Source organism: Sebastes umbrosus, chromosome 5 (genome assembly GCF_015220745.1).
Source record: "Sebastes umbrosus isolate fSebUmb1 chromosome 5, fSebUmb1.pri, whole genome shotgun sequence".
NCBI lineage: Eukaryota > Metazoa > Chordata > Actinopteri > Perciformes > Sebastidae > Sebastes > Sebastes umbrosus.
Window position 1 is genome coordinate 980,859 of NC_051273.1, and position 27,244 is coordinate 1,008,102.

At 39.6% G+C, this 27,244-nt stretch overlaps 3 protein-coding genes across 9 annotated transcripts in view; 1 reads left to right on the forward strand and 2 right to left on the reverse strand.

Annotated features, from left to right (window-relative positions):
- The window catches only part of cyfip1 (cytoplasmic FMR1 interacting protein 1), a 40,198-nt gene extending 39,104 nt beyond the window's left edge, over positions 1–1,094 (reverse strand). Inside the window, exon 1 of one of the 2 annotated variants that reach the window (XM_037771050.1) lies at positions 774–1,092. The gene's annotated coding sequence lies outside the window, so the exon portion shown is untranslated. Of the gene's footprint in view, positions 1–773 lie in introns of both variants that reach the window. The other variant, XM_037771051.1, reaches the window with a different exon arrangement.
- chst7 (carbohydrate (N-acetylglucosamine 6-O) sulfotransferase 7) lies at positions 797–26,726 on the forward strand. Of its 5 annotated transcripts, none has more exons than XM_037771078.1 (5): positions 797–806; positions 11,789–11,798; positions 18,693–19,268; positions 21,497–22,304; positions 25,849–26,726. In XM_037771078.1, the coding sequence occupies exons 3-4, from the start codon at positions 18,741–18,743 to the stop codon at positions 22,265–22,267; spliced, it is 1,299 nt and encodes a 432-aa protein (XP_037627006.1). In that variant the 5' UTR covers positions 797–806; positions 11,789–11,798; positions 18,693–18,740; the 3' UTR covers positions 22,268–22,304; positions 25,849–26,726. The 5 variants fall into 5 exon arrangements, with proteins under 5 accessions (XP_037627006.1, XP_037627008.1, XP_037627007.1 ...); XM_037771080.1 differs by having other exon boundaries at positions 18,696–19,268; XM_037771079.1 differs by lacking the exon at positions 797–806 and adding an exon at positions 8,703–8,715 and having other exon boundaries at positions 11,791–11,798.
- tubgcp5 (tubulin, gamma complex associated protein 5) lies at positions 2,919–16,882 on the reverse strand. Of its 2 annotated transcripts, none has more exons than XM_037771057.1 (23): positions 16,482–16,882; positions 15,861–15,914; positions 15,029–15,137; positions 14,849–14,945; positions 14,662–14,738; positions 14,436–14,571; positions 14,221–14,338; positions 13,192–13,281; positions 12,923–13,016; positions 12,576–12,828; positions 11,457–11,659; positions 11,255–11,370; positions 10,902–11,173; positions 9,137–9,335; positions 8,629–8,817; positions 8,370–8,552; positions 7,646–7,730; positions 5,423–5,543; positions 5,083–5,237; positions 4,668–4,793; positions 3,629–3,717; positions 3,445–3,545; positions 2,919–3,302 (listed from the first exon to the last, which is right to left on the reverse strand). In XM_037771057.1, exons 1-23 carry the CDS (start codon positions 16,622–16,624, stop codon positions 3,256–3,258), a joined length of 3,057 nt encoding a protein of 1,018 aa, XP_037626985.1. In that variant the 5' UTR covers positions 16,625–16,882; the 3' UTR covers positions 2,919–3,255. The 2 variants fall into 2 exon arrangements, with proteins under 2 accessions (XP_037626985.1, XP_037626983.1); XM_037771055.1 differs by having other exon boundaries at positions 14,662–14,741; positions 16,482–16,881.
- Positions 26,727–27,244: the final 518 nt, after the last annotated feature.

A 27,244-nucleotide genomic window follows, 5' to 3' on the forward strand; every position in this document is an offset into this window, starting at 1 on the left:
TCTTATTATCATGGTCTGTACTGCAACAAACATTTAAATAAAAAGTTTACAAAAAGAAGAAAAGGCTGACTGAAGTGGTAAGTTCAGAGCTATAAAACCTTTGATAAAAGTATGTTTAAAAGAAGGAAAGGCTGGCTGAAGTGGTATTTTTAGAGTGGGGCTTGAACGCAACACCAGGAGGGTGGGGAATACAGTCTGGTTCCTGAACGCAACACTCCCAAAGGAACAAACAGAAGAGGAAAAATAAGAAATAAGAACTCTTTTTCTGTTTCTCATTGATTTTACACTAAACTAACAGTTAGCCAGCTCAATTAAGAGTGTATAACTTTGATTTGTTTTAATATCAACTTTAATAAAAGCTCCTCCTGTAGCTGCCACACCTGGTGAACACACAACTCTACTACAACTCACTAAAAGTGTTTTAAAGTAAAGTTTAGAGCTATAAAACCTTTGATAAAAGTGAGTTTTAGATGTGATACAGTCTTCCTGCCTCCACCATGTATCATTAGGCTGTAACTCTGGTGGTGGTAAGGTTAATAATAATGTGTGTACAGTAGTTACAGGCCTGAGATTAGTCACTCAGCTCTCAGCAGCTCGGGCCTGTTGCTGCTGCTGCTGCTGGAAAACCACACTAAAACCAGCTGTTTAACTCCTAAAACTAACAAATCTGTTTAAAATCAGTGTCTGTTTTTAACTTAGCGGCTCCATGTTAACTTTTACTAACTCCTAAAGTCATCAGAAACGCTGTGAAGCCGATGGATCTCTGAACTCACCGAGCTGTCTGTCGGTTAGCAGCAGCAGCAGAAGTTCAGCCGTTAGAAACTGGAATGTTTGAACATCGATCCCTCAGGAGGAAGAGAAGAAGAGAAGAAGAAGTCCTCAGTCCTCAAAGACGTTTAGTTCGTCGGCCGGAGGAATGTGGTCCTCGGTCCTCGGTGTTATGTTCATGGGCGGGGGGGGAGAGCCGAGCTGAGAGTATATAGTAGATCCGATGAGATCAGGGAGTTCCTTCCTGTCCCTCTAACAGGGAAACTAGACAGGAAACTAACCGCTCCGCTCCGCTCTGACCAGCCAAAGAGTATAAAACCTGCGATACTACCCCTCCTCCACTAGGAGAGAAATCCTCCACCACCACACCACAGGGCTGGGCAGGGACCCGGAGAGAGCCGGAGAGAGCCGGAGAGAGCCGAAGAGACCCGAAGAGACCCGAAGAGACCCGAAGGGAGGGAGGTAAAACTGAAGGAATGTTCGGTACAGTAAGAAGCTGCTGGAGGGTATGGAGGGTGATTAGTGCCAAAACACCCTCCCCCAACACACACACAACACATGGATAAAAATGAACTACAACTATAATAACAATTTCCAAAATATAATACAAGTTTGTGTTTTTAAATATAGTATTTATAGTATTTTTTATTTTTGTTTATAGCTTATTTTGTATATTGTATATTGGTAGAATTGTTTTTTTATTATATATTATAAATATATTATATATTATTATATATATATGTATATAAATACATATATATATATATATGTATATATACATATATTGATAATGTGTATGGTAATGTGTAAAATAAAAACAGAAAATTATATTTCTGTTTTAATTTTCTTTATTTATCTTTGCATTAATTCCCGTATTTATTTACTCTTCTGTTTAATTTTCAGTTTTATTTATTTATGTATTTCTTTTTTTTATAAATTTTTAAATTGATTTAAAAAATATATATATAACCTCCCCCACCATACACAACACATGGATAAAAATGAACTACAACTATAATAATCATTTCCAAAATATAATACAAGTTTGTGTTTTTAAATATAGTATTTATAGTATTTTTATTTTTGTTTATAGCTTATTTTGTATATTGTATATTGGTATAATTTAAATTTTTTTATTCTTATTTTATTCTAACGTTTTTATCTATTCTTTTGTTATTATACTGCTTACTTGCACCAACAAAACCAAAGCAAATTCCTAGTGTATACCTCTTACACCTGGCAATAAACACCATTCTGATTCTGATTCTATGATAAATAAATTAATAGTGTGATGTTTAGAAGTGTCAATTATTGTAGTATGGAGGGTCCTGGCAGGGCTTGAGAGGGTTTATTACTTATTCCCACCTAGCTGTTGTTATTTTTTCAAAATATATAAAATATTACTTTTATTTCTAGAGGTATTATTTTTATTAGCATTTCTTACACAAACAATCACACACAAACACGCATGCCATATTTAACAGATTCCCCCCTTATCATTAATCAATTAATCAATTAATCAAATTTGACATGAATTGACATTTCTGTTTTAATTTGCTTCTTTATTTATCCTTGTATTAATTCCATTATTTATTAATTTACTCTTGTTTAATTTTCCCTTTAGTTTATTTGTTATAAATTTAAAAAATATTTTTTAAATTTATTTTAAATGTATGTATGTATTTATTTATGTACAATCTTCCCGTTGCATTTTATCTAGTCATTTATTTATTTAGATAGAACTAATAAAAAAAAGAAAATGCCCTTTCAATAACCATATATTTTCAAAAATGATGGATGACAAACAGGTTTAAAGAACCATATATACAGGAAATCATAGTAAATAAAAATAAAACAAGAAAATAAAGTAGAAAACAAAAAAACAGGCACATGAAAGTAAATAAATAAAAGTTAAATTTCTTTAGTCTCGTAGCAACTCATATATACAACTGAAATATCTTGTGATATGATAATTTATAAACCAAGAGCTGAATTTCAGAGCATTAAAGAAATGAAACTAGTGAGACGATCTGCAGTTATTCTGCTTCACTGTGTCACCTCTTCATTAGTCGATTACTGTGTCAATACTAATATTAATACACTGTTATTATAAAGCAATGTTATATTATGTTCAATAACAACATGGCATATACCTACATCATTGTGCAATATTTATTGTGCTCCATATATTTATTTACACATTATTAACAACATAACGGCTCGTATAAAAACAGCTTTATACAAAAAGTTACAATAAGTTTATGTTTGTTCACAAGTAGCTTGTTTGACGATGGTCCTAAACAGACAGATAATCATGTAGTCCAGGTCCGTCTCCAACAGTAAGAGCAGCAGGTAGTGACATCACACATTGCATATCATCATGACCAATGACATCATACGTTGCACATCATCATGAACAATGAGAGCAGTCAGAGAACAGACAGCGATGAGACTCCGTCCAGTCAGAACAGACACATGCATGTTTCCTCAGCACTGCTCGAAGCCGGCCATCAGAGAGAGAGCCAGAGACTCCACTGTCAAGAGGAAAAACAAAGATCTGATTACTTCTTCATAATTATTTCTGTGCATAAGATATATAAAGTAAAGAACTAGCAGATAATTAATCTAACGTGTAGTTTATAGGAGATCAGAGAGCTGGATCAGTGTTCTACTCACAATGAGGGAAGGAGCCGCGACACACCGCCTTGTTGAGTATCGTCACCAGGAACATGTGACAGTTCTTGAAATCGGACTCCATTTTATCGATGGACTCGATCCTGAGAGTGAAACAGAAAACAGGCCGGTCGATAAAGCTGCAGCAGCACAGGTTATAATCCAGTTTCTGTGAACGCTAACTTACTTCCAGGCTCCAAATCCAGCCTGCCAGCGGTCGGAGAAGATGAGCACCAGATTGAGAACCTTCATTATCGCCTCCTTCACAAAACTGACCTGAGAAAAACACAACAGCAGAGGAAACACTGAGGGTTAGAAATGCATGAAGGAAACACTGAGGGTTAGAAATACATGAAGGAAACACTGAGTGGCCTCAGTCTGAACAGGGAATACAATAACAAGATAATATAATAAAACATTCACAGGTGATTGATGTGTATTCATTGATCCCTCACTGTAAACTCATTTCTTTGTCCCCCTGCCTTCTCAGTGAGGTTACAGTGCAGCTACAGCTGAGGAAAACCAGAGGTCTGTACTACGAAGCCAGTTCAACATACCCAGGGTATCTTCTCCTTATCTGGTTTCACTAACCCGAACAAACGAGATCAAAACTCAAAAGTCAGATATAGTCGTTTAGATATAATGACATTAATATATGTAATGGATGGATGTGTTACACCTCATTTTATCCATTAATTACGATAAGGCGTGTATGACTATTTCAACCTTCTCTCAGCTGCGTCCTCCATCTCTGGCGGTGTGAAACAGACTCAAGAGCAAGTAAAAAAATAAATATAAAAACATAAATCAAAGCGGTAAACACCCACAGCAACCAGCCAGCTGTCCTTCCTGCATCTGTCAGTTTAAACTGTGTTGTTTTTAGTCTGATTGTGACTGTAACTTTTTCATATTGTGTGTGATATTATCATACGATCTGCTCACCGAGCTCTGATTGGTCAGTAGGAGGTGCTTTTATACGAGTTGATCTCTTATCTGGAACATAACCTGCTCCGGAGCAGGTCAGCTGTTCAGCATCAGTTACCATGGTGATCTACCCCGGTAAGAAGTGAACCACCTTCGTAGGACGGAAAACCCTGAAGAGTTAACCCTGAAGTTACCTCGCTAACGCCAAATCCTGCTTCCACATGTAATGTGTAGAGTTAACAATACCTGCCCTCAACCAGACCTTCAGTTCAACCTCTTCCCTGTGAGTGAGTGCTGTTTACCTTCTCCCTCAGCAGGCAGCGGTCGTGAATGGTTGCCAGATATCTGTAGTGGATCTTGATCAGCTGGTCCAGGTCCTTGGCCTCCTGAACTTGGTGCTGAAACTCCAGTCCTGTACTGTGAAGGATCTGCCAAGAGACGATGCGGACAGAGATTTTCAACTTAAAGGACCAGACAAGTAGAGATGCATCGATCGATCGGCAGCCGATTGAGACCGGACGGTTTTCAGCTGATCGGCCACTGAGTCTCAGATTGCTGATTTTTTGCAAATCACGTTTACACATGAAATTACACATAAATAACAACATGACTGATGATGCATTTAGCTGCTGTGGTGGTTCTGGTATTTTGTGCCCCATTAATGTTATCAGTTCCTCCTGCCTGCTGTTAACAGCTCTGTTTAATGACTCCTCTCACCCTGGTCATGATGTAGTTGTGAAGACTGTTGACAAAGTGCATCAGTTTGACTCTCAGCAGACACATTCGGTGAATCTGTTGATTTATGGGCTCTTTGACCTTCACTTCCTCCGCCAGAGACCCCTCCTCCAGCTTCTTAGTGACGTCTGTGAAATCTACAAGAAAACAAAACACATTAATGTAGAGGTGGAGAGAAGCTCCATATATCCTGAGGGTGTTCACACATGATCAAGTGGTTCTCATACATATCAACTAATGGAGCTACTATATATGATGGAGAATGTACTGTAGTGTTGTCATGGTGATTTTAAAGTGACACCCTGAAGGCCTCGACTCGTACCGCTGAACCGAAGCGTGTCCAAACTGTATTTGGCCCATTTGATCTGCAGCAGGAGGAGAAACACCTGATTGTAGATCTTCTGACACTCAGAGCTGATCACAATGTCAACGGGCCAGGGAACCTGTGGAGAGGAAGATACAGTAAGTCAACGGCAGTTTGAAAAAGGTGATAATAACGCATTGACGCAAATTAATTTTAACGCCACTAATTTCTTTAACGCATTAACACAACTTGCCATACCAGGAGGATAACAAGGAGGTTAAATAACATTACAAATTTATGGTAACTTTTGTTGAGGAAAAACTGTCATGGCCATGTTCAAAGGGGTCCCTTGACCTCTGACCTCCAGATATGTGAGGGGTTTTGTCAGAAAAAACTTTCAAAAAATGTCCAAAAAAGTAAAAAAAAAAACTTTCAAAAAAGTTGAAAAAAGTTTTTAAAGTTAAAAAAAAAAGTCTGAAAAAAGTTAAAAAATGTTCTTTTCAAAAAAGTCGAAAAAGTCTGACAAATGTTCGAAAAAGTTGAATTTTTTTCAAAACAAAGTCTGAAAAAAAGTAAAAAAATAAAGTCTGACAAATGTTCAAAATAACAAGTCTGAAAAAAGTTTAAAAAAAAGTCTGAAAAAAAGTTTAAAAAAAAAAAGTTTAAAAAAGTCTGAAAAATGTTCAAAAATAAAGTCTGAAAAAAGTTGAAAAAATGTTCAAAAAAAAGTCTGAAAAAAAGTTACAATTTTTTTTTTTTAAAAAAGTAGAAAAAAGTCTGACAAATGTTCGAAAAAGTTGAAAAAATGTTCAAAAAAAGCCTGAAAAAAAGTAAAAAAAAAAAACTTTTAAAAAAGTTTAAAAGTAAGTCTGAAAAATGTAAAAAAAAAAGTCTGAAAAAAAGTAAAAAAAAAAAAACTTAAGTTAAAAAAAAGTCTGAAAATGTTCGAAAAAGTTGATATTTTTTTCAAAAAAAAGTCTGAAAAAAAGTAAAAAAACAAACTTTTAAAAAAGTAAAAAAACAAACCTTTAAAAAAGTAAAAAAAAAAGTCTGAAAAATGTTCAAAATAAAAAGTCTGAAAAAAGTTGAAAAAGTTGAAATTTTTTTAAAAAAAAGCCAGAAAAAAAGTAAAAAAAAAAACTTTTAAAAAAGTAAAAAAAAAAAAAGTCTGCAAAATGTTAAAAAAAAGTCTGAAAAATGTTAAAAAAAAAAAGTCTGAAAAAAAGTTAAAAAAAAAAACTTTTAAAAAAGTTAAAAAAAAATCTGTAAAATGTTAAAAAAAAGTCTGAAAAAAGTTGAAAAAATGTTCAAAAAAAAGTCTGAAAAAAAGTTACTTTTTTTTCAAAAAAGTAGAAAAAAGTCTGACAAATGTTCGAAAAAGTTGAAATTTTTTTCAAAAAAAGCCGGAAAAAAAGTAAAAAAAAAAACTTTTAAAAAAGTAAAAAAAAAAAAGTCTGAAAAATGTTCAAAAAAAAAGTCTGAAAAAAGTTGAATAAAAATTCTGAAAAAATGTTCAAAAAAAAGTCTGAAAAAAAGTTAAAAAAAAAAAAAAAAAGTCTGAAAAAATGTTTTAAAAAAGTCTGAAAAATGTCAGAAAAAAAATCGTGAAAAAAATGTCATACTAGCTTGTCGTGAAGGATGTTAAATAACGCTCCAAAGGGTCCCTTGACCTCTGACCTCCAGATCAGTGAATGTAAATGGGTTCTATGGGTACCCACGAGTCTCCCCTTTACAGACATGCCCACTTTATGATAATCACATGCAGTTTGGGGCAAGTCATAGTCGAGTCAGCACACTGACACACTGACAGCTGTTGTTGCCTGTTGGGCTGCAGTTTGCCGTGTTATGATTGGAGCAGATTTTTCAGACTTTTTTCAGACATATTTCGGACAATTTTTAAAACTTTTTTTCATACATTTGTCAGACTTTTTTCCGACTTTTTTTCTGATATTTTTCAGACATTTGTTGGACTTTTTTTCAGACTTCTTTTTGGAATTTTTTTCGGACATGATAAATCTTTATGCTAAATGCAGTACCTGTGAGGATTTCTGGACAATATCTGTCATTGTTTTGTGTTAATTGATTTACAATAATAAATATATACATACATTTGCATAAGGCGGCATATTTGAACAGATAAAAAATGTGTGATTAATCACAAATAACTACAGACAATCATGCGATTAATAGCGATTAAATATTTTAATCGATCGACAGCCCTGGTATATTTACACTGCTTACCTTGTAACCCAGGGTCAGCACTTCCAGATTATTCACAGGATGTTTTTTCCTGGCGGGGTCCATCGTCTCCAAGAAGATTGACAACCTATAAAATATGAAGTGATGAGGTGAAAATGTTGTCACGAGAACCGATACTTCAGAACTAAGTCGATGCCAAATATCTGAAAATGTGACAGTACTCGTTTACCGTACTTGAGACTAACGGTGTCCCGTCATCTTGAGGACGATAGCAAATGTGCTTGTGACGCAGTAAACTCACTATCGACGCTTTCAGGGGACGGACCTTTTCTTTTCCCCGATAATGCTACATTGTGAACAACAAAGCTGTGTAGATATCGGCAGGACGAGAGCTAGTTAACGTTAGCTGTTGGCAGACGGTAAGCAGCTCAGTCTAGCTCTCGTCCTGCCGATTGTACTGTAGTGTGTCAAAATCAATCTAATATTGATGTTTTGACATCAATATTAAATAGATAATAGAGAGAGAATTCTGACTTGTTTAACTTCATAACAAAAACCCGTATGACAACGTGGATGTTGAAGTGCATTCATTTATTGTTTTACTTTAGTTTTTTACTGTGGTTTTGAATTGGTATCGAGAATCGTGGCATTTCACTGGTGTTGGTATTAACTAGTACATTTCTGGAATCATGACATTCCTAATTTCAATAAGAAATAACCCTCCTGATCATCATGACACACCTTCACTCATAGAAACATGTAGTACCTGCTGCTGTCCTCTGGGTGGCGCTGTCCCACCGCCTCCTGCAGCTGAGCGTTGAGGAACGACGGCTGCTGCCAGCTCTCCTTCTCCTGCACCTTGTCAAAGATAGCTGTGTAGAAGTCGTACATGGTGTCTCCGGCTTCCAGCAGGAAGTAGTTCCTCATAGCTTGGAGGTATCCCAGTAGCCTGAGGACACATCAAGGCACTCTAAAGGATCTATATGCTGTATGTAATCTCATATAACCCCAGGAGAGATGCTCACCTGTAGTCTTTCTTCAGAGTCCTCATGAGGTTGCCGCAGCACTCGATGTACCTCTTCTCGATGTGCGGGTAGAGACAGGAGCGCAGCGTTAGCTCGAACGTCTGGCAGGTGACGGCCTGAGAGGAGCGGTCCACGATGAAATCCCCTCCGGAGAAACGCTCGTGGAAGTCACTCTGCTCCAGGTACAGCCTGCCGAGAGGAACACACACCAGAGCTACTTAAAAACTCTCTGGATTTAACAACACACAGTCTGGGACAAAAATATATAAATACACACTATATATAATATATAATCCCTCTGAAGTCTTTGGACAGCACCATTTGAGAGATTATAAAACCATTATATAATTGAGCTTTCTTCCTGAAAGGATAACAGCTGAGGATTATCAAAGTGTTTTTCATATTCTAGCGTTTTAATGTGCTTCACTGTTTATTTCTGAGCAGAACTGAAGTCAGTCTGATAGTCTGAAGAGTTACCTGTGAGGTGAACGTAGCGGTAGCTGCTCACCTGGCAAAGTTGATGGCCAGCAGCGGGTCGTGGACGTCTTCTATCTCCAGGTGCTGAGTGATGATGGACTGCATCTTGATGAGGCTCCTCCTCGTGGCCTGCTGCTCGGTCACGGTGTCGGTGGGCGACTCCTCCTGGCTGCAGAGACGTGACTGAACCGACTCCAGAAACAAAGTGTATAAACTCTTCCTCTCTGCATCTGCAACACAAAAACATACAGCAACACTGTGACTGCTCTGTTTAGTAAAACACAAACTGAAACCTGAAGTAGTTGAGGGGAACACAGTAGGGACGGGCGATACCAGATACTTCTTTGTTCCAATTTTACCGATACTGATCATTTCTTAAATTGCGAGATAAAGAGGCAGAGAGGCAGATAGTAGAGAGGTAGGTAGGTAGGTAGGTAGGTATATAGGTAGGTAGGTAGGTAGACAGGTAGACAGGTAGACAGGTAGAGAGGTAGGTAGACAGGTAGGTAGGTAGATAGTAACTTTATTGATCCAGAGGGAAAATTCAAATTTCCAGCATCACAGTTCAATAGTGCAAACATATTAGTAAAAAGGCACAAGTTAGTAGTACAAAGTATAAAGTATAAAAAATATACCAGATTTAAAAATACCAGGAGATGAAGGAACTGTTAAAACTGAATAAAGTGCAGGATAACAGCTGAGATACGGGACTATTAAACATGTGAATATAGTGCAAGAAGTGATATAATGCTGGATAATAAAAAATGAAATATAGGAGATATACAGTAGAGACCAGGGGATTAAGAGATGTCTAATATGGAATATAATGCAGGATAAGAACTGAGGTCGAGAGTTTTTTAAAAATAGACTAAAGTGCAGAATAAAGCTGTACATTGTTTGTAGAATACAGTAAAACCAGTCTATGAAGGAGCAGAGTAGAGCTGTTGGTGGTGTGCAGAATTAAAAAGTCTATTAAAGTGCATAATGTGCATTATCTGTCCTGCAGACCGTCCTCCTTTGTCCCCCCCACCCCAGAGAGGTGTTGTACAGTTTGATGGATTTCCTGAGTCTGTCTGTCTGTGGAGCTCTTTGGGACTTTGGGAGCTGTGAATGTGATTTTTTTGGTAATATTTAGAAGAAAAAAAACATTTTTATATTACTTTATTTTACATTTTATTCATGTTTATGTTTTAGCCCTACATTTTTATACACTATTTTATGTCTTAGATTCTCATTTTGCTTTCATTTGCGTGATTTTCCTTCTTCTTTTTTTATAGCTTGCATGTTTAATGAGCCTGAGTTGTTGGAGGGAGTCTGAGATCCAACATCTTTATTGCCAACGACTGCTTCACTCTAATTGTTGTGCACAAGTTTAAAAAGAACTTGAAACTCATGTAACGACCAAATTTAAAATGAGATTGTGATGAATGATGGATGAACGGGCATGTTCTTGTTTTTGTGTTTTGTGTTTGAGTTGTTTTTTTATGTTTAAAGAAGTTACTCGTGTTTCTTAGTCATTTTTTCTGCAGGGGAAAAAGTAGCACCACACGACGCTACCTTTCCTTTCTGCCATTCTCCCATTATCCGACATTCAGTTCGCTCTCTGCAGACCTCCTACATGTCTGATGTGGAAGTGTGCAACTGCGTGCAAGGTTCGTCCTCGGGCAGCTTGGCGGAGGTCTGCGCTCTCAGAGTGCCATTCTAGTTTAATTTTATTGTCGATATTTTTTAAAAGGAATCGATACCAAATGAGTACTTGTGAGTATCGATCCGCCCATCCCAAACAGAACACTGACCTCTGGAGGATCTGTCCGACTGCTCCGTCTCCTTGCAGTCCAGGTTTTTGAGCAGCTGCATGGACTTCCCGGCCATGATGATCTGCTTGAGGACGGGTTTGAGGAAGGACACCATGGTGAGCTGCCTGTTGCTGGAGCCTTGGTCCCCTCCAGAGCTGCCGCTGGCGGCGTCGTTGCTCAGCTTCTCCTCGTTGTCCACCGTCTCAGACACGCTGTACAGCGTGTAGGTGGCGTACCAGAAGTCCCGGTGGTTCACTGGGACGTCTTTGTTCCTGAGCAGAATAGAAGGAAACTTACTATAGTGTAGCCACCAACACATCTTCTATCCTCGTTCACTAACCTCCGCTACATACCTCTGGATGATGAACTCCTTAGCCGGGTCAAACAGGTGGCCGTGAACAATCCATTCATCCACAATCTCCAGATACGGTCTGACCGTCTCCGTCCACAGAGAGAACAACAAGGCCACCTAGAAGGGAAGAGGACACACAGGGACGATCAGACATACAGACGGTTTCCTTCACAGAGCTTTAATACTCAGGAAGACAAACTGACCGCCTGCTCCGACGCCTCCCCGACGCTGTCGTACTCTATGATCGCCTTGTACAGGGTGTTGAGCAGGTGAGAGGCCCGGACCACGTTGGGGGTCTCGGGGGGGACCTCAGCGACCCCGGTGCAGAAGACTTTGTGGAGCACTTTGATCTGGGCCAAGTGAGGGGTGAGTCGCTCCAGGACTGCAGACAGGGTCACCGTCTCATCTGCAAGAGAGGAAGATGCATCAGACACCGGCTGACTGAAGACTTACATTAAATACTGGTAACCAGGGGTGGGGACAGATGTTAAATACTGGTAACCAGGGGTGGGGACAGATGTTTAATACTGTACAGAGAGCAGCAGGTGGTCATTCTTTAATATCTATTTTATTAAAACAATTTGATTGATTGATTCTGAATTACTGTACTATTCATTAAAGAGCCATAAACACACAGTGGCAGCTATCTGACGTTAAAACAGGCGTTTCTTCCTCATCAGTTTCCTGCAAAACTATCCACTGCGTTATTAAAATCCATGGCTCTATAGCTAATTATGCCTTCTTTCCCAGTGTGGGATAATAAAGTTGATCTGAATCTGAACTGAACGATGGAACTCGCCGAAATGTTTCCTCCCCTATAAAATCTCATGAACTCACACAGACCTGCAGGTCCGTCCTCTCTCTCCCTTCGTGCTTCAGCCTTCATCCAGAGCGAGTACTCTACTTGGTGCCGACATGTTTACTTTACCGCGGATATTCTGTATCATAGCAACCAGACGCAACCAGAGCGTCTCAGCTGCACTCAAAGTGCTCTCAAGCGCCCCAGGCTGAGCGTTTTCAGCTGGGGAAAAAAACATTTTGGTGGACACGGTCCCTGAGGCTCACCCTTTGGCAAGAAGTTACGTTTTCCTTTGACACTAAGATGAACTAAGTTGACCTTGCCGGCATTTCACTGGCGTGTTGTGTAACTCAAAAGGCTGAGAGTCTAGTACAGTATACACCATGTCACAAACCTGTATTGTTGTATTGTGATACGAGCGTTATCTTATGCTGCTGTTACACGGTGATGTGATGAGGTAAATCATCCTATCCAGAGTTACCCAACTGTTTCAAAGCCCCCTCTAAACATACTTGTACTTTACCATTACATATGATCTCCCTCTCAATTGTGGTCAGCTCCTCTTTGAAGCTGGTGAAGTACTTGTTGAGTGCCCACACAAAGGCCTGGTAGGTCCTGAAGGGAGGCTCGGAGCCCTTCTTGGAGCTGTAGGAGGAACCGGATCCCGGCGGGCACGGCTCCGAGCTGTGGCCCGTCACCTCGTCTATGAACCTCTGCAGCCTGAACACCGCCTGGCCATATACGGCGATGTGCTCCAGAACCGAGCGCAGACAGTTCTGCAGCGACAGAGAGAGAGAAAACACACAGTGTTTCCTACAGTACGACCGGCTAAAGACACTTTTATTAAAATCTAAAGAGATTTAAACTCACGCTGGTCAGATGAGTCACCACCACGTTGTTCCTCACTGACACTTTTCCGTCGTGGTGTTGGAATATAAAGTGTTTCTTCACCCCGGAGAGAAGCCTGCAACACAACACACAGCTCAGCTTTCTGACAACACAACATCGAGGTGTTGATACGAGAATAATGTTCTCTAAAAACCAACAAATGTTTGGGGATCTACAGGATAATAAAAGGCATTACATGTGAGAAATATATTTCTTTGTAAGTTTGTACAATGATCACAGTCACGTCTCACCACAGCGTCTCCCGGATGACTTGTGTCTCTGTGACAAAGGCCTTCTCTTCTGGCAGATACAACGGATCCGTGTTATACAAGTGTTGATCCCTGAGAAGAGACATGCTGAAGGTTAACTTCTCTAATCACTTCTACTCACAAATGTCACCAACCAGTCTATTTTAAAATGATCAACTGATAAACAGACACTCTATGAGTCAGTATTAGACATTATTATTGACTGGTATTAAATCATTTTTGGTCCAATACTATTTAAACTGAGTTATTAGTTATTTTAGGAGAGTTTAATCTGACACAGCTGCCAAATTAGCAAAAAATAAAACACTATTGAAAGAACGCTAACATGCTATCTTTTAGACCACTTAATTATCTGAAGATCTCAAACCTGAAAATGTGTTTGCATTTCTGCTACAACTAATACAAAAATGCGTATTTTCTTTCCCAGGAAGCCAATCACTACCACGTCTTTTGGGCCTGTACAAAACGTAAATACTTTTTGACGTAAGATTTCGGAGAATATTCAAGTATTTTTCTCATAAATTTGTCTTTTTCCTCATAAATTTACCAATTTAATCTCAAAGAATATTTGAGTTTTGTTTCTCGGAAATTTGTGCATTTTTTTCTCGTAAAATTATGACATTATAATCTCAGAGAATATTAAAATTTTTCTTGTAAATTTGTGAGTTTTTTCTCATAAATTTACCATTTTAATCTCAGAGAACATTCAAATTTTTTTTCTCGTAAATTTATCACTTTATTCTCAGAAAATATTTGAGTTTTTCTTGTAAATGTATGACTTTATAATCTCAGAGAATATTCAAGTTTTTTTGTCATAAATTTGTGAGTTTCTTTCCGTAAATTTACCACTTTAATTTCAGAAAATATCAGAGTTTATTCTCATGTATTCCAAGTTTTTTCTCTGAATATTATCCCCCCTCCCTCGGCTCTGTAATTTATAATTTTTTTTACCTAGCATGGCCCTGATACGCCGTCATAATATTCTAAAGTCCTGTAGAAGAGTTAACTTACCATACATTGAGCAGGTTGGAGTGTAAATGTAGGCTGTGAGGAAAACGAGGAGCATGAGCGACCCAGTACGGAGTCACTACGTGCTGCTCCAGCCAGACCCGGGCGTCAGGCTCACCCACTGGGTGAAGATACAAACTGGAATTATTCTCATATTCAAAACCAGCTTCAACATGGAGACACACAGATGTTCGTGTGTGTGAAGATGCTGTCTGCACCTTTCCATGTGACTGGAACTGTCTTGTTGTTGTTGTCCTGGTCGTCCTGCGGCGTTCTGTCCGCCTGGATCCCAGAGTCCTCCCTGCTGATTGGTTGCTGGCTGTCATCGTCCTCGCTCTCCTCCTCAGACCACTCCTAGAAACCAGTCGGAACTGATTTAGAAAGAGATCCAACTACACTGAGGTCATTCATGTCCATAAAAGGTGGTGGTTCTGATTTACTCACGGGGGTGTCTGGGTACGGTCCGATGTCTATGTCCTCACCCTCCATCAGATATTTAGCCCAGTCAAAGTCGTCCACTTCTTCTGCAGACACAACATGAAGCCATAATGATCAACATGGACATGGAAGCGTCTTTAAAAGAATTAAAAAAGCTTCACAATAAGTAAAACAAAGCCTCTGTGAGACTCACCAGCCTCCTTTATTCTGGGTCTCTCAGTGAAGTTTGTGTTGGAGGGGGACCCCGATAAGAAGAGCAGCAGCGACAGGACGCTGTAGTGAGCATCATTCTGTAAAAAACAGAAAAACACAAAATGAATATGTGACTCTTTGACTCCATTAATGAGTTAATTATCTGTCTGCTGTGTCCTACCTTTGTTCCATCTGTGTTGGGTAAAGGTGAGTTCAGGAACTCTTCAGTCAGCCTCTTCCAGCTTTCTGCTTTACTCTCGTCTGAATGGACCATCAGCTTCTCATAGATTCTGGAAACACAGTAGATTATGGTGTGATTTATGCGGGGATCTGAACCAAACAAAGATGTTTTCTTAAACCTGTAGAATATGATGTGAAGGCCAGGACATCTCTGCAGCACCACAATATTAAATTTAAAATGCTATTTTGACACACAAATAACCTTAAACAAATATTGCTATTTCCTCTTCATCCTGCGATTTAAAAATTGCAGTAGACCATATTGCAATTTCGATAAAAATTGTGATTAATTCTGCAGCCCTATACAATATATACAGTATGTATTGTGCATTGTCCCTGCTATATAAACAAAACAAATGGGTACACTTGTATAATCTAATACAACAGCTCTGCCACTTTTTGTTGACACTGTCAGGAAGGTAATAATTCTACTTTATGTGTATTATTGAGGTCGTAGTGGGAGGTGGACGGTGTTGTTCTGGAGTACATTATATTGAAATGTGTTTCTAATATTCTGCCCCTCTCATGTATGTAAATAGAGTGGCCAAAATATTAGAAACACCTGTCAATAGAATGCAGTCCAGTTCAACACCACTAAAACTACAACCTCAATAATAAACATCTCTGACAATGTCAATCAAAACTGAACCTTATTATCTTTGTAAAGTCAGAATTTGTTATATATCTATCTATATTTATAGATAAGATATATATATATATAATTATAGACAGTGCAAGAGAGAGAAGAGCACCAACCAGCACCACAGACTCACCCTGTTATGCTGCGTTGGACTTTATGACTGTCCACGTCCAAGAACCGATGAAACCTGTAAACAGAGGACACTGTTACTATTTTTTTTTTTATGTATTTATTTGCACATATATAAAACTGCACAAAATCCAGTCAATGAAAAAAAAAAAAAGAAATGGAGAGAGAATTTCAGGGGAGGTCAAGAAGTCACAGGTTTATACAAAGGACAAATAAAATAGATGAAATAAAATAAAAATGAAAAAATGAAAAAAACTAAACTTAGAAAATAATTGATATAAATAAATAAAATAAAACTTAAACTTAAAAAACTTGAACTAAACTTAAAAGAAATTAAATAAAAAATAAAGTAAAACTTAAAAAAAAGCTTGAAAAATAAAACCTGAAAAAATTGAAAAAAATAAATTTATAAATAAAATAAAAAATAAATTAAAACTTAAAAACAAAAACAATTAATATAAATAAATAGGGACCTCTAATTCTCATTAAATCTCCTGTAATGCATTGCACCACTCTAGCACATTAGCAGGCTAGCATCACATTAGCATGTTAGCATCACATTAGCATGTTAGCATCACATTAGCATGCTAGCATCACATTAGCATGCTGTCAGTGTCTAACCCACTTGAAGTTGGACGAGGCGAACTTGAGAGCCAGCTGCAGGTTCTGGTTCTGGTCGTCCTCGTCCTCCTCCATCCCGCTGATACATCTGATCAGCCTCCTGGTTTCTCTCTCGGTCTCCTTCTCGAAGAGGCTCCAGTGAGTCATGATGCTGCTTCAGTTAGCTTCAGTTAAACTACATTTAGAGCTAATGTAAGCTGCCTGTCACCGTCTGGATGCAAGCCCTGTTGAGTCTGAAAGCTAAAGAGTCGCCACGAACCAGAACATGTCAGATAATGACATTTATCTGCGAAGGAACGACAGTTTTAGAGGATGTATGGCGCTGCGTCTGCCTTCAACAAGGTAGTACCTAGAAGGGAGCCCACATATTGCATATCTCGCGAGACTTGATGCCCGACCGCCTATTCAAGAGACAATGCGATGCATCTCGCGAGAGTTTCTCCAGCTTGTGGGTTCCCTTCTAGACTCTACCAGTTTGCCTCAACAACAAATGAGGGCGAATGCGCGAAATCAAAATAAAGTAAATCTGTTTCAATTTTAAAATAAAAGATAAATAAAAAACTTGAAAAATAAATTTTAAAAAATAAACTTAAACTTAAAAAAAAAAAAAACTTGGAAAAAACTAAACATAAAAGAAATAAAATGAAAAATAAACTTGAAAAAAACTTAAACTTTACGAAAAAAGTTGAAAAAAACAACAATTTAAACTTAAATTTTTTTTTGATATAAATAAAAAGAATAAAACTTAAATTTAAAAAACTTGAACTAAACTTAAAAGAAAATAAATTAAATATAAAATAAAACTTTAAAAAAAAGCTTGAAAAATAAAACCTGAAAAAATTGAAAAAAATAAACTTATAAATAAAATAAAAAAATGTATGATAAAACTTAAAAACAAAAACAATTTATATAAATAAAACGGGACCGCTAATTTCTCATTAAATCTCCCATAACGCATTGCACCACTCTAGCGATGTTACGGTAGGTTGTCCTCTTGTCGTCAAAGACTCTTTGAGATATCTGATTTAACGGAGCTCCTTCTACGTAGTTTTATGACTGTTTTACAAAAAAATAAGCTCAAAGTACTAATTCTGTAACGCTTTTATAACAAATACAGTCAGATTACGTTAGATACTATCCGTTGGAACATCTTCCCTTCAAGACTCTTTGAGATATCTGATTTAACGGAGCTCATCTACGTCGTTTTATGGCGGTTTCACAAAGAAATAAGTACAAACTAGACATTTATATCGTTTTTATAACCAATATTCCACCGTGTATTTAATATAAAAGTTCGTGTTTAAAACTGTCAACTTGAGGCAGCGAAAACATTCAATATCTATTGATGAAACTAACACATTACAGATTAAATACACTACTAACAAAGAGTCCGCTAATGTCTCATTAAATCTCCCATAATGCATTGCACCTCTCCAGCGATGTCACGGTAGGTAGGTTGTCCTCTTGTCGTCAAGACTCTTTGATATCTCCAATTTAACGGTGCTCATCTATTTATGTTTTACAAAGAAATAAACACAATAGTACTCATTTAAAATACAAATGAAACAAATAAAAATAAAATAAAACTTAAAAAAAAAAACTTGAAAAAATTAAACTTAAAAGAAATAAAATAATAACACTTAAACTTAAAAAACTTGAAAAATAAAACTTAAAAAATAAACTTAAACTTTAAAAAAATAATTAATAAAATTAAACTTAAACTTAAAAAAAAAAACTTGGAAAAAAATAAACATAAAAGAAATAAAATAAACTTAAAAAAACATCAAGTTTACAAAAAACTTGAAAAATAAAACTTAAAAAACCTCAACTTAACCCCAACCCCTATAAATAAATAAATAGAATAAAACTAAACTTAAAATAAATTAAATTAAAAATGAAATGAAATCTCCCATAATGGATTGCACCTCTACAGCGATGTTATGGTAGGTTGTCCTCTTGTCGTCAAAGACTCTTCTTAGAGAGATATCTGATTTAACGGAGTTCCTTCTGCGTCGTTTTATGACTGTTTTACACAGACATGAGCACAAACTAGACATTTATATCCATTCCATCGTGTATTTGACTGTGAACATGAGAAGGTAATAATGTGGTAGTTGTGTCTTTAACGGGGCGGGGTTAACGAGGTTAAACCCCCTAGATATAAATCCTGCGGTCAGAGCTGCGCCGCCTCTCAGCGCGCTGCGAGCCTCCAGAGAAGAAGGAGCAGAAGAGGAAGCAGCAGCAGCTGAGCGTTAGAGAGGAGATGAAGAGGAGGCTCCACAAGAAGTACCTGCTGTTGATCCTGATGTACTCAGGTCTGCTGCTGCTGATCCCCTACGTGTTGGACTACCGGGATAAATCCGGTGTGCGCGGTAACAACCTGCTGCAGCAGCAGTCCAGATGTCCGGAGCTGCAGGACGCGGTGGCGCAGCTCTGGGACCATCATCATCAACATCATCTTCATCATGTTAACGGTACCGAGGAGGAGCAGCAGCAGCACGCGGTGAACCGGAGCCGGACCCGGGTGAACATCTACCTGCACGCCACCTGGAGGACAGGATCCTCGTTCCTGGGCGAGCTGTTCAACCAGCATCCAGGTGTGTTCTACCTGTACGAGCCCATGTGGCACATCTGGCAGGCTCTGTATCCGGGTGATGCGGGCAGCCTGCAGGGCGCCGTGCGCGACATGATGAGCGCGCTCTACAGGTGCGACTTCTCCGTGCTCAAACTGTACTCCGGTCCGAACCAGAACCTCACCACCGCCTTCATGTTCGGCTGGAAGATGAACAAGGTGAGTGAAAGACACACCTCCACCTGCACCTGCATTCTCACACACCTCCACCTGCACCTGCAGACTCGCACCTCTACCTGCAGTCTCACACCTCCACCTGCAGACTCACACACCTCCACCTGCAGACTCACACCTCCACCTGCACCTGCAGACTCACACCTCCACCTGCACCTGCAGACTCACACCTCCACCTGCAGACTGCACCTGCAGACTCACCTCCACCTCTATCTGCAGACTCGCACACCTCCACCTGCAGACTCACACCTCCACCTGCAGACTCACACCTCCACCTGCAGACTGCACCTGCAGACTCACCTCCACCTCTATCTGCAGACTCGCACACCTCCACCTGCAGACTCACACCTCCACCTGCAGACTCACACCTCCACCTGCAGACTGCACCTGCAGACTCACCTCCACCTCTATCTGCAGACTCGCACACCTCCACCTGCAGACTCACACCTCCACCTGCAGACTCACACCTCCACCTGCAGACTGCACCTGCAGACTCACCTCCACCTCTATCTGCAGACTCGCACACCTCCACCTGCAGACTCACACCTCCACCTGCAGACTCACACCTCCACCTGCAGACTGCACCTGCAGACTCACCTCCACCTCTATCTGCAGACTCGCACACCTCCACCTGCAGACTCACACCTGCACCTGCAGACTCACACCTCCACCTGCAGACTGCACCTGCAGACTCACCTCCACCTCTATCTGCAGACTCGCACACCTCCACCTGCAGACTCACACCTCCACCTGCAGACTCACACACCTCCAACTGCAGACTCATACACCTGCACCTGCAGACTCACACACCTCCAACTGCAGACTCACACACCTCCACCTGCAGACTCACACACCTCCACCTCAACCTGCAGACTCACACACCTCCACCTGCAGACTCACACACTTCCACCTGCAGACTCACACACCTCCACCTCCACCTGCAGACTCATAGACAGTTTCTTTGTTTATTTGTTTTGCACAATTTCAGACTAGACAACAAAACAAAAAACTAAATGAATAATATACAGAGCAGAAAGAGACAAAAACCCACTGGGCTGATCTGAAGCCTCCACCTAGAGACTATATATATATATATATATATATATGCAACGCACCATCTCTGGACAGCTTCAAAAGACTTCTCAAAACCCACCTCTTCACCAAGGCCTATGGCCTCTAGCTACTGTTACGTTCCATTTGTTGTGTTTATTTATGTCTGTTAAGCGTCCTTGGGTTTCTTGAAAGGCGCTATATAAATCCAAGTTGTTGTTGTTGTTATTATTATTATTATTATTAATATATCCCTGATGCAATATACAGCTCTAGTGCAACTTTGTTTACATTGTATTTATTACATCTAGCCTATCTCCTATTTTACAAGTGCATTTACCTCTGTTTACATTACATCTATTTTATACTTCTAGTCAGTGGTGGATGGTGGAAATGTTTCTCGGTAGGGCTGTGGTGTCACATCTAATCAATATCATCAAACATCCCAGTGTGAGTTAACGCAAAAAAAAAGTGAAGGTATCAAAAACCCATTACTACTTTGCAGTTAAATAATTAACAATTACTTTATTCTAACAGGAAGAGTAAAGAATGCTTTAAAAAACACAACAGTATAACATGTACTCAGTGGTGGAATGTAACCAAATACTTAAATACAATTTTGAGGTACTTGTACTTTACTTTAGTATCTCCATGTTCTGCTACTTTCTACTTTCTACTTTCTACTTCCTACTCCACCTCCACGACATCTCAGAGGGAAATATTAGACTTTTTACTCCACTACATTTATCTGACAACTTTAGTTACTTTACAGATTCAGATTATTAATACAAAATATAATCACATTACAATCAAATTACACATATTACTGGGTGCATTCCATATTTAAAACACACAAATATTGACAATTTGTATTATTATTATTATTATTGTTATTAATAGTAGTAGTGATGTTTTTTTGTGTGTGACTCAGTGAGCCCTCTATTGGCCGGCCGCCACTGCTTCTAGTGTAACACTTCTGTTTATATTTATTTATTACATCTACTTTACCTGTTTTATTTGCTTTATAACTGTGTGTTTTACCTGTTATGTTTTATTTGCCTGGTTTAGTCTCGTCAAGTATTTCTTTTAAAGCACTGACCAGAAACTGTGAATCTCCTTCTATTTAATACACAATTACAGTAAAGCTTTCTATTCTATCTAAGGTGATCTGCTCCGAGCCGCTGTGCGACGCTCACCTGCGTCACCAGGTGGGTCTGGTGCGCGAGGATCTGTGCGCAAAGTGCCCGAAGAGAGACATCAGGGAGCTGGAGAGGGAGTGCATGAAGTACCCGGTGATGGTAATCAAAGGAGTCCGGGTTCTGGACCTGAGCACGCTGGTTCCGTTGATGAAAGACCCGGAGGTGAACCTGCAGGTCATCCAGCTGTTCAGGGACCCGAGGGCCGTGCACAACTCCCGGCTGAAGTCCAAGCAGGCTCTGGTGAAGGAGAGCATCCAGGTTCTGAGGAGCAAGAAGCAGACTGATAAATACAAGAGGCTGCTGGTTCCAAGCAGCCGGGTGAACCGGGCCGAGAGCTACGTGTCCAGCGCCATGGAGCTCATCTGTGAGAACTGGCTGAGCGACCTGCTGCTGGTTCTGAACGCTCCTCCATGGGTCCGGAGGAGCTACATGAGAGTCCGCTACGAGGACCTGGTCCTGAGGCCTCTGGAGGAGCTGCAGAGACTCTTCAACTTCTCCAACCTGTCCAGCTTCCCGGATCTGGACCGGTTCGCTCTGAACATGACGCACGGTCAGGGCTACTCCTCGGACCGGCCGTTCCTCATCTCATCCAGGGATGCCAAGGAGGCGATCTACGCCTGGAGGGAGAGACTCAGCGTGGAGCAGATCCAGCAGGTGGAGGCCTACTGCAGCGAGGTCATGAGGCAGCTGGGCTACGAGAAGAACCAGAAGAACAGCCCGGACAAGACCTCCTGAGGACGGTGGGCCAGGAGGAACCAGGAGGAACCAGGAGGTGAGAGCACACTGGTTTACTTTAACAGTGAAGGGAGGATGACATCAGCAGGATTCCACAGTGGAAATAATAAAAAAAAACTAAAAAACTTTAAAATAAAATAAACATAAATTAATAAAATAAACTTAAAAAATTTGAAAACTAAACTTAAAAAAATAATTAAAATAAAATAAGATTTAAAAAAAATTTGAAAACTAAACTTAAAAGAAATAAATTAATAAAATTAAACTTAAACCTAAAAAAACAACTTGGAAAAAACTAAACATAAAATAAATAAAATGAAAAATAAACTTACAAAAACGAATTGATATGAATAAATAGTGTAAAACTTAAACGTAATTACGAAATTAAATTAAAAATAAAACTTAAAGAAAGCTTGAAAAATAAAACCTGAAAAATTGAATAAAATTAATTTAAAAGAATAAAAAAATAAAATAAAACTTAAAATAAAAAAAACAAACTTCAACTAAAAAATATTGAAAAATAAAACTTGAACTTAAAAACAAACAAAAAAATAACATAAATAAAACTTAAACTAAACTTAAAACCTAAAACAGAAAAACAATCTCAACAATTTTAACAGTCTCTTCTGCACTATATTCACTTTTTTAATAGTCGTGTATCACAGCTGTTACTCTGCACTATATTCAGTTTTAACAGTTTTCTTCATCATCTTGTATTTTTATATCTGGTATATATTTTTTTGTTCTTTGTACTTTTCACTAACTTTTTTACTGCCTTTTTACTAACATGTTTTTGCACAATGGAACTGTGATACTGGAAACTTGAATTTCCCTCGGGATTAATAAAGTTACTATCCATCTATCTATCCATCTATCCATCTATCCATCTATCCATCTATCCATCTATCCATCTATCCATCTATCCATCTATCCATCTATCCATCTATCCATCTATCCATCTATCCATCTATCTATCTAAAACATAAATTGTGTCCTCGGTGCACACAGTCATGTTTTCAAAGCTTCACTCGTTTGAACAGGAAGTGATGGTTTAACAGAAACCATCCTGCAGGCTTCAGATCTGCTGCTGTGCTCTGTGGCTGATCCTTGACCTTTGACCTCCCAACTGACTGAGGCAAATTGAAAACAGAGCGTCCATATGGAGGATCAGTTAAGAAGCACATTCTTCTTCATTTGACTGCATAGCGTAGCCGGGCAGCACGGTTTGATTTGATGCATGTAAAGATAAACATGACCTCCGCGGTGCAGAGTTTCAGCTCGGAGGCTGTTTTCACTTTCATGTGCTGACGGAGGAGGAACGTTTCTGTAAGACTATATTCATACTATGTGTGTACGAGCATGATTTTGTGACATCACAATGGTGCAACGTGCAACTTACACAAGTGTGATGTGGAAACGTGAAGCGGGCAGAGAACACATGCTGCAATTTAAACATTTTCTTCCTTTTTTTTTGCTGAAAATCAGAGCAGATGTCTGGATGGGGACTCTTATTTGATTTGATTTAAGTCTTTAACAACCTGTTGAGTGAGATGATTTAAGTCCTTCCTCATATAATCTGCTAACTTGTTCAGATAATAATAATAATGATGGACTCTGCTCTTGTTCTGTAGATAACAGCTCAACCTATTAATGTGTTACTGGTTTTAATGTGGAGCTTTCCCTTCTAGTTTCCCGAGTAGTCACCTGTCAGATTTCACCTGGTGTAAATGTATAAAGAAGAACATACATTATGAAGTATTTCTTCCTCTGTAGCAGATCTTTTCTGGCCGTCAGAGCGAGAGCGTCCCCGAGATGTTCCTCCCTCCGTAATGACCAACTGATGTTGGTTAATAGAGGCCTCATTGTTTCCTCGCTGGCACCGCTGCGTCCTCTCATGGATAGCGGGGGGCTGGCAGCGAGTCACCGGGCCTCAGACTCTGCTGTCAAGAAGGGGGTCATTGTGCACGGCTGTCGGTGGCGGGATCGAGCTCCCGGGGTTACCAGCAGGCCCGTCACCGCCAGCTGGAGCACAAACCGCCTCGTCTCGCTGCCTCCAACGCTGATAGAGCTGCTGACGGAGGTCATGAACTCTATTAAAGTGTTTGTGGTCCTTATGCTCATTAGTGAGGGGAGGGGGGCGATACGCCAATCTACACATTCAATACCACCACGATACTACGGTGACAATTCAATATTTATTGTGAGTTTTAAGTACTGCGATTTGATTTATTGTGATTTTTGTTAACGTATTTTAACACTAGACTGAGACGAGTTGAATCAAACACTTCTAGGGACTTTTACTTTGGAAAATATTTAAATTAATCCAGTAAAAATGTTTGATATTCAGCATGTATGTAGTCAGAGACGTCCTGAAGTCAAATATATCAGACATCATTTATTAAATTCAATTCAAAACGTAAAGACAAATTAGTGGTATTTTCTTTTTAATTTATAAGGGACATGTAATGTTTTATTCTTCTGCTGAATATAATCCATCACTCTTATTTCCATAGATGTATTTTGTATATACAGTTCCCTTTGTTTACACCTATGTAGTCCCATGTGTGTATTTGCAGTATATAAAGGAAAGGCAGACATTTTTTGACTTGTTTTCGAATATTTTTTGGATTTTTTTTTCTGTATTTGTTTTTTGTTTTTGTTTACATTTTTCAGACTATTTTTCTTAATTTTCTTTTGGAAATTTTTCTTTTGGAATCGAAATGCAAAAATTAAATTAAATGTTCAGCTTATTTTAAGTTTAGTTAACAAGAAAAAATAAAAATTACAAGATAAAATTGAAATACAAAAAATATAATTGATCGAGTGGCCGCCTCTCTCTCTCATATTGTGGTCGGTAGGTAAGGACGCATGTTTGGGGGGAAGGTTGATTCTTTTGGGCTTGTTTCTAGAGACCCGGTTGCTTGTTTCTCTCACGAGATCTGGCAACACTCCAAGGTGGTCTCTAGCTCTCCCGTCAGCTCCGTTCTCTTTATCATGCATGGTCAGCTCCATCGGGGCCGTTTCAATGCAGAGAACACAAATGTCAGTATCTGGGTGCTCTACAGTCGTAGCGTCGGCCCATTTGACCACGGAGACGAGAGCAACGGCCGGCTCCACCGCCACGTTACCGCCATACCGTAACGTTTCCTGTCCGTGACGGAGTTAGCATGCAGCTTTAGCTCTGCTCTGTCTAGCTCTGCTTTTCCTGTCAATGTGTGAAACCCAAAGTGTTTCCATCCTTTACTGGATGTGTAGTGTTTACCACGCTGGATTTAACATGGGAGGGTGCAGGTCGTATCCACGCTGACCCTCCAACGTTTTAGACTTTCTGAGGTTTGTTTTGGTTGACGGATACGGGACGGATATGACGTCACGTTACTCAGACTACCACAATAAAAGCTGTAACTTCCTTCTACCTCCACAAAGACTCAGATGAAGCAGATATATCCATTCTGGCGTTAAAAAATTTCTAAATCATAAAAAAATACATAAGTGAATCTATTTTTTCCCACCCCTATCATGTTCTGTATCACAACTTTCTAGGTTTTCTTTAATCCCCTTTCTTTCTCCCTCTCTTCCAGGGGCCTGGTATTCACCGCTGAGGGCTAAAGGTGGAATAAGAAAACAAGCAGCAGGAATGTGGTCCACTGGGAGCTCCTGAGCTCGGCTGTCGGCTTGTTTTCCTCCGGCCGAGGCGGCTCGATGAACTGGAGAAAATCCAAGTGGAAAGTGCAGCCAATCACAGACAGATGCATTTGAAACGGGGAGCTTATGTTTTTTTTTTACAGTGAGATAGGGCGAGAATGTGGGAGACATAAACACTGGCCAGCCTCGACCCCTTCTCTCCTTTTTAGTAGCACTAATCCCTCCTCAGACCCCCCCACCGCAGGCGACGTCGTCCTTCTTGGGAGACGACTGCCAGGATCCAGAGCGGCGGCGTCGGCGGTGGCGGGGTCGCTCTCACCTGCGTGGCTTCTTATCCGTCCAGCCTATCTGCAAACTAAGAGAGCGTTAAGTGCAGTTGGCTCACTAACAATGGCAGCGTAGAGCTTTGAAAGGAGAAACGACAGTATTTAGTGGAGTAGAGGCCGGACTGAGGAGCTGTTGTTCACCCCCGGCCCCCTCAGGAATCCAGACAGCTGCAGCGCCCCGCTGACAAAACACTCACATGGGTGTGAAATTTTCTAATATCCCACCAACGGACGTTTACGGAGAGCCCGTCCTCCACCAGCAGACGGTACTGATTCATACTGTAAACCTTTCTCACTGTTTTATAGTTCTTATCTAAAATGCTGTGACGACGACGACCCTTTCTGGCGTAGGACGAGGGGTCAAAGTTCACCAGCATCCACGTGTTCAACTTTAGAAGTTGGTTCTGTAATAATGTTCTGGGTGTGAAAACCTGGAGAGAGAAATAACTTTATTTCAACTGACCTCAATAAAGAGATAGTAAAAACTAGAGAAGAGGAAGGTGTGTGTGATTGCTGTGACGCTCATCGGCACGATGACGTTATCATGTCATGAGAACTCAACAACTGTAAAGTTCAAGTTCTCAGTGTGGTTGTACGAGGTTCTTCTCCATAGTCAGTGTATAACTACAGTAGATGGAGTCGGTAGAAACAGACAGGAGTACAAAGTAATGTACAGCTGTGGACAGAGGCAGCAGCTAAATGCATTTTAGACACCTAAAAAAAAAGCCACCAAACTCCTTTGAAAAAAAACAGTAATTTAACTGTATTATATATATATATACACTCACCGGCCACTTTATTAGGTACACCTTGCTAGTACCGGGTGGTCTTCATCTGCTTCAAGGTTGGACGTGTTGTGCGTTCAGAGATGCTATTCTGCATACCTTGGTTGTAACGAGTGGTTATTTGAGTTACTGTTGCCTTTCTATCATCTCCAACCACTCTGCCCATTCTCCTCTGACCTCTGACATCAACAAGGCATTTCCGTCCACACAACCCCCGCTCA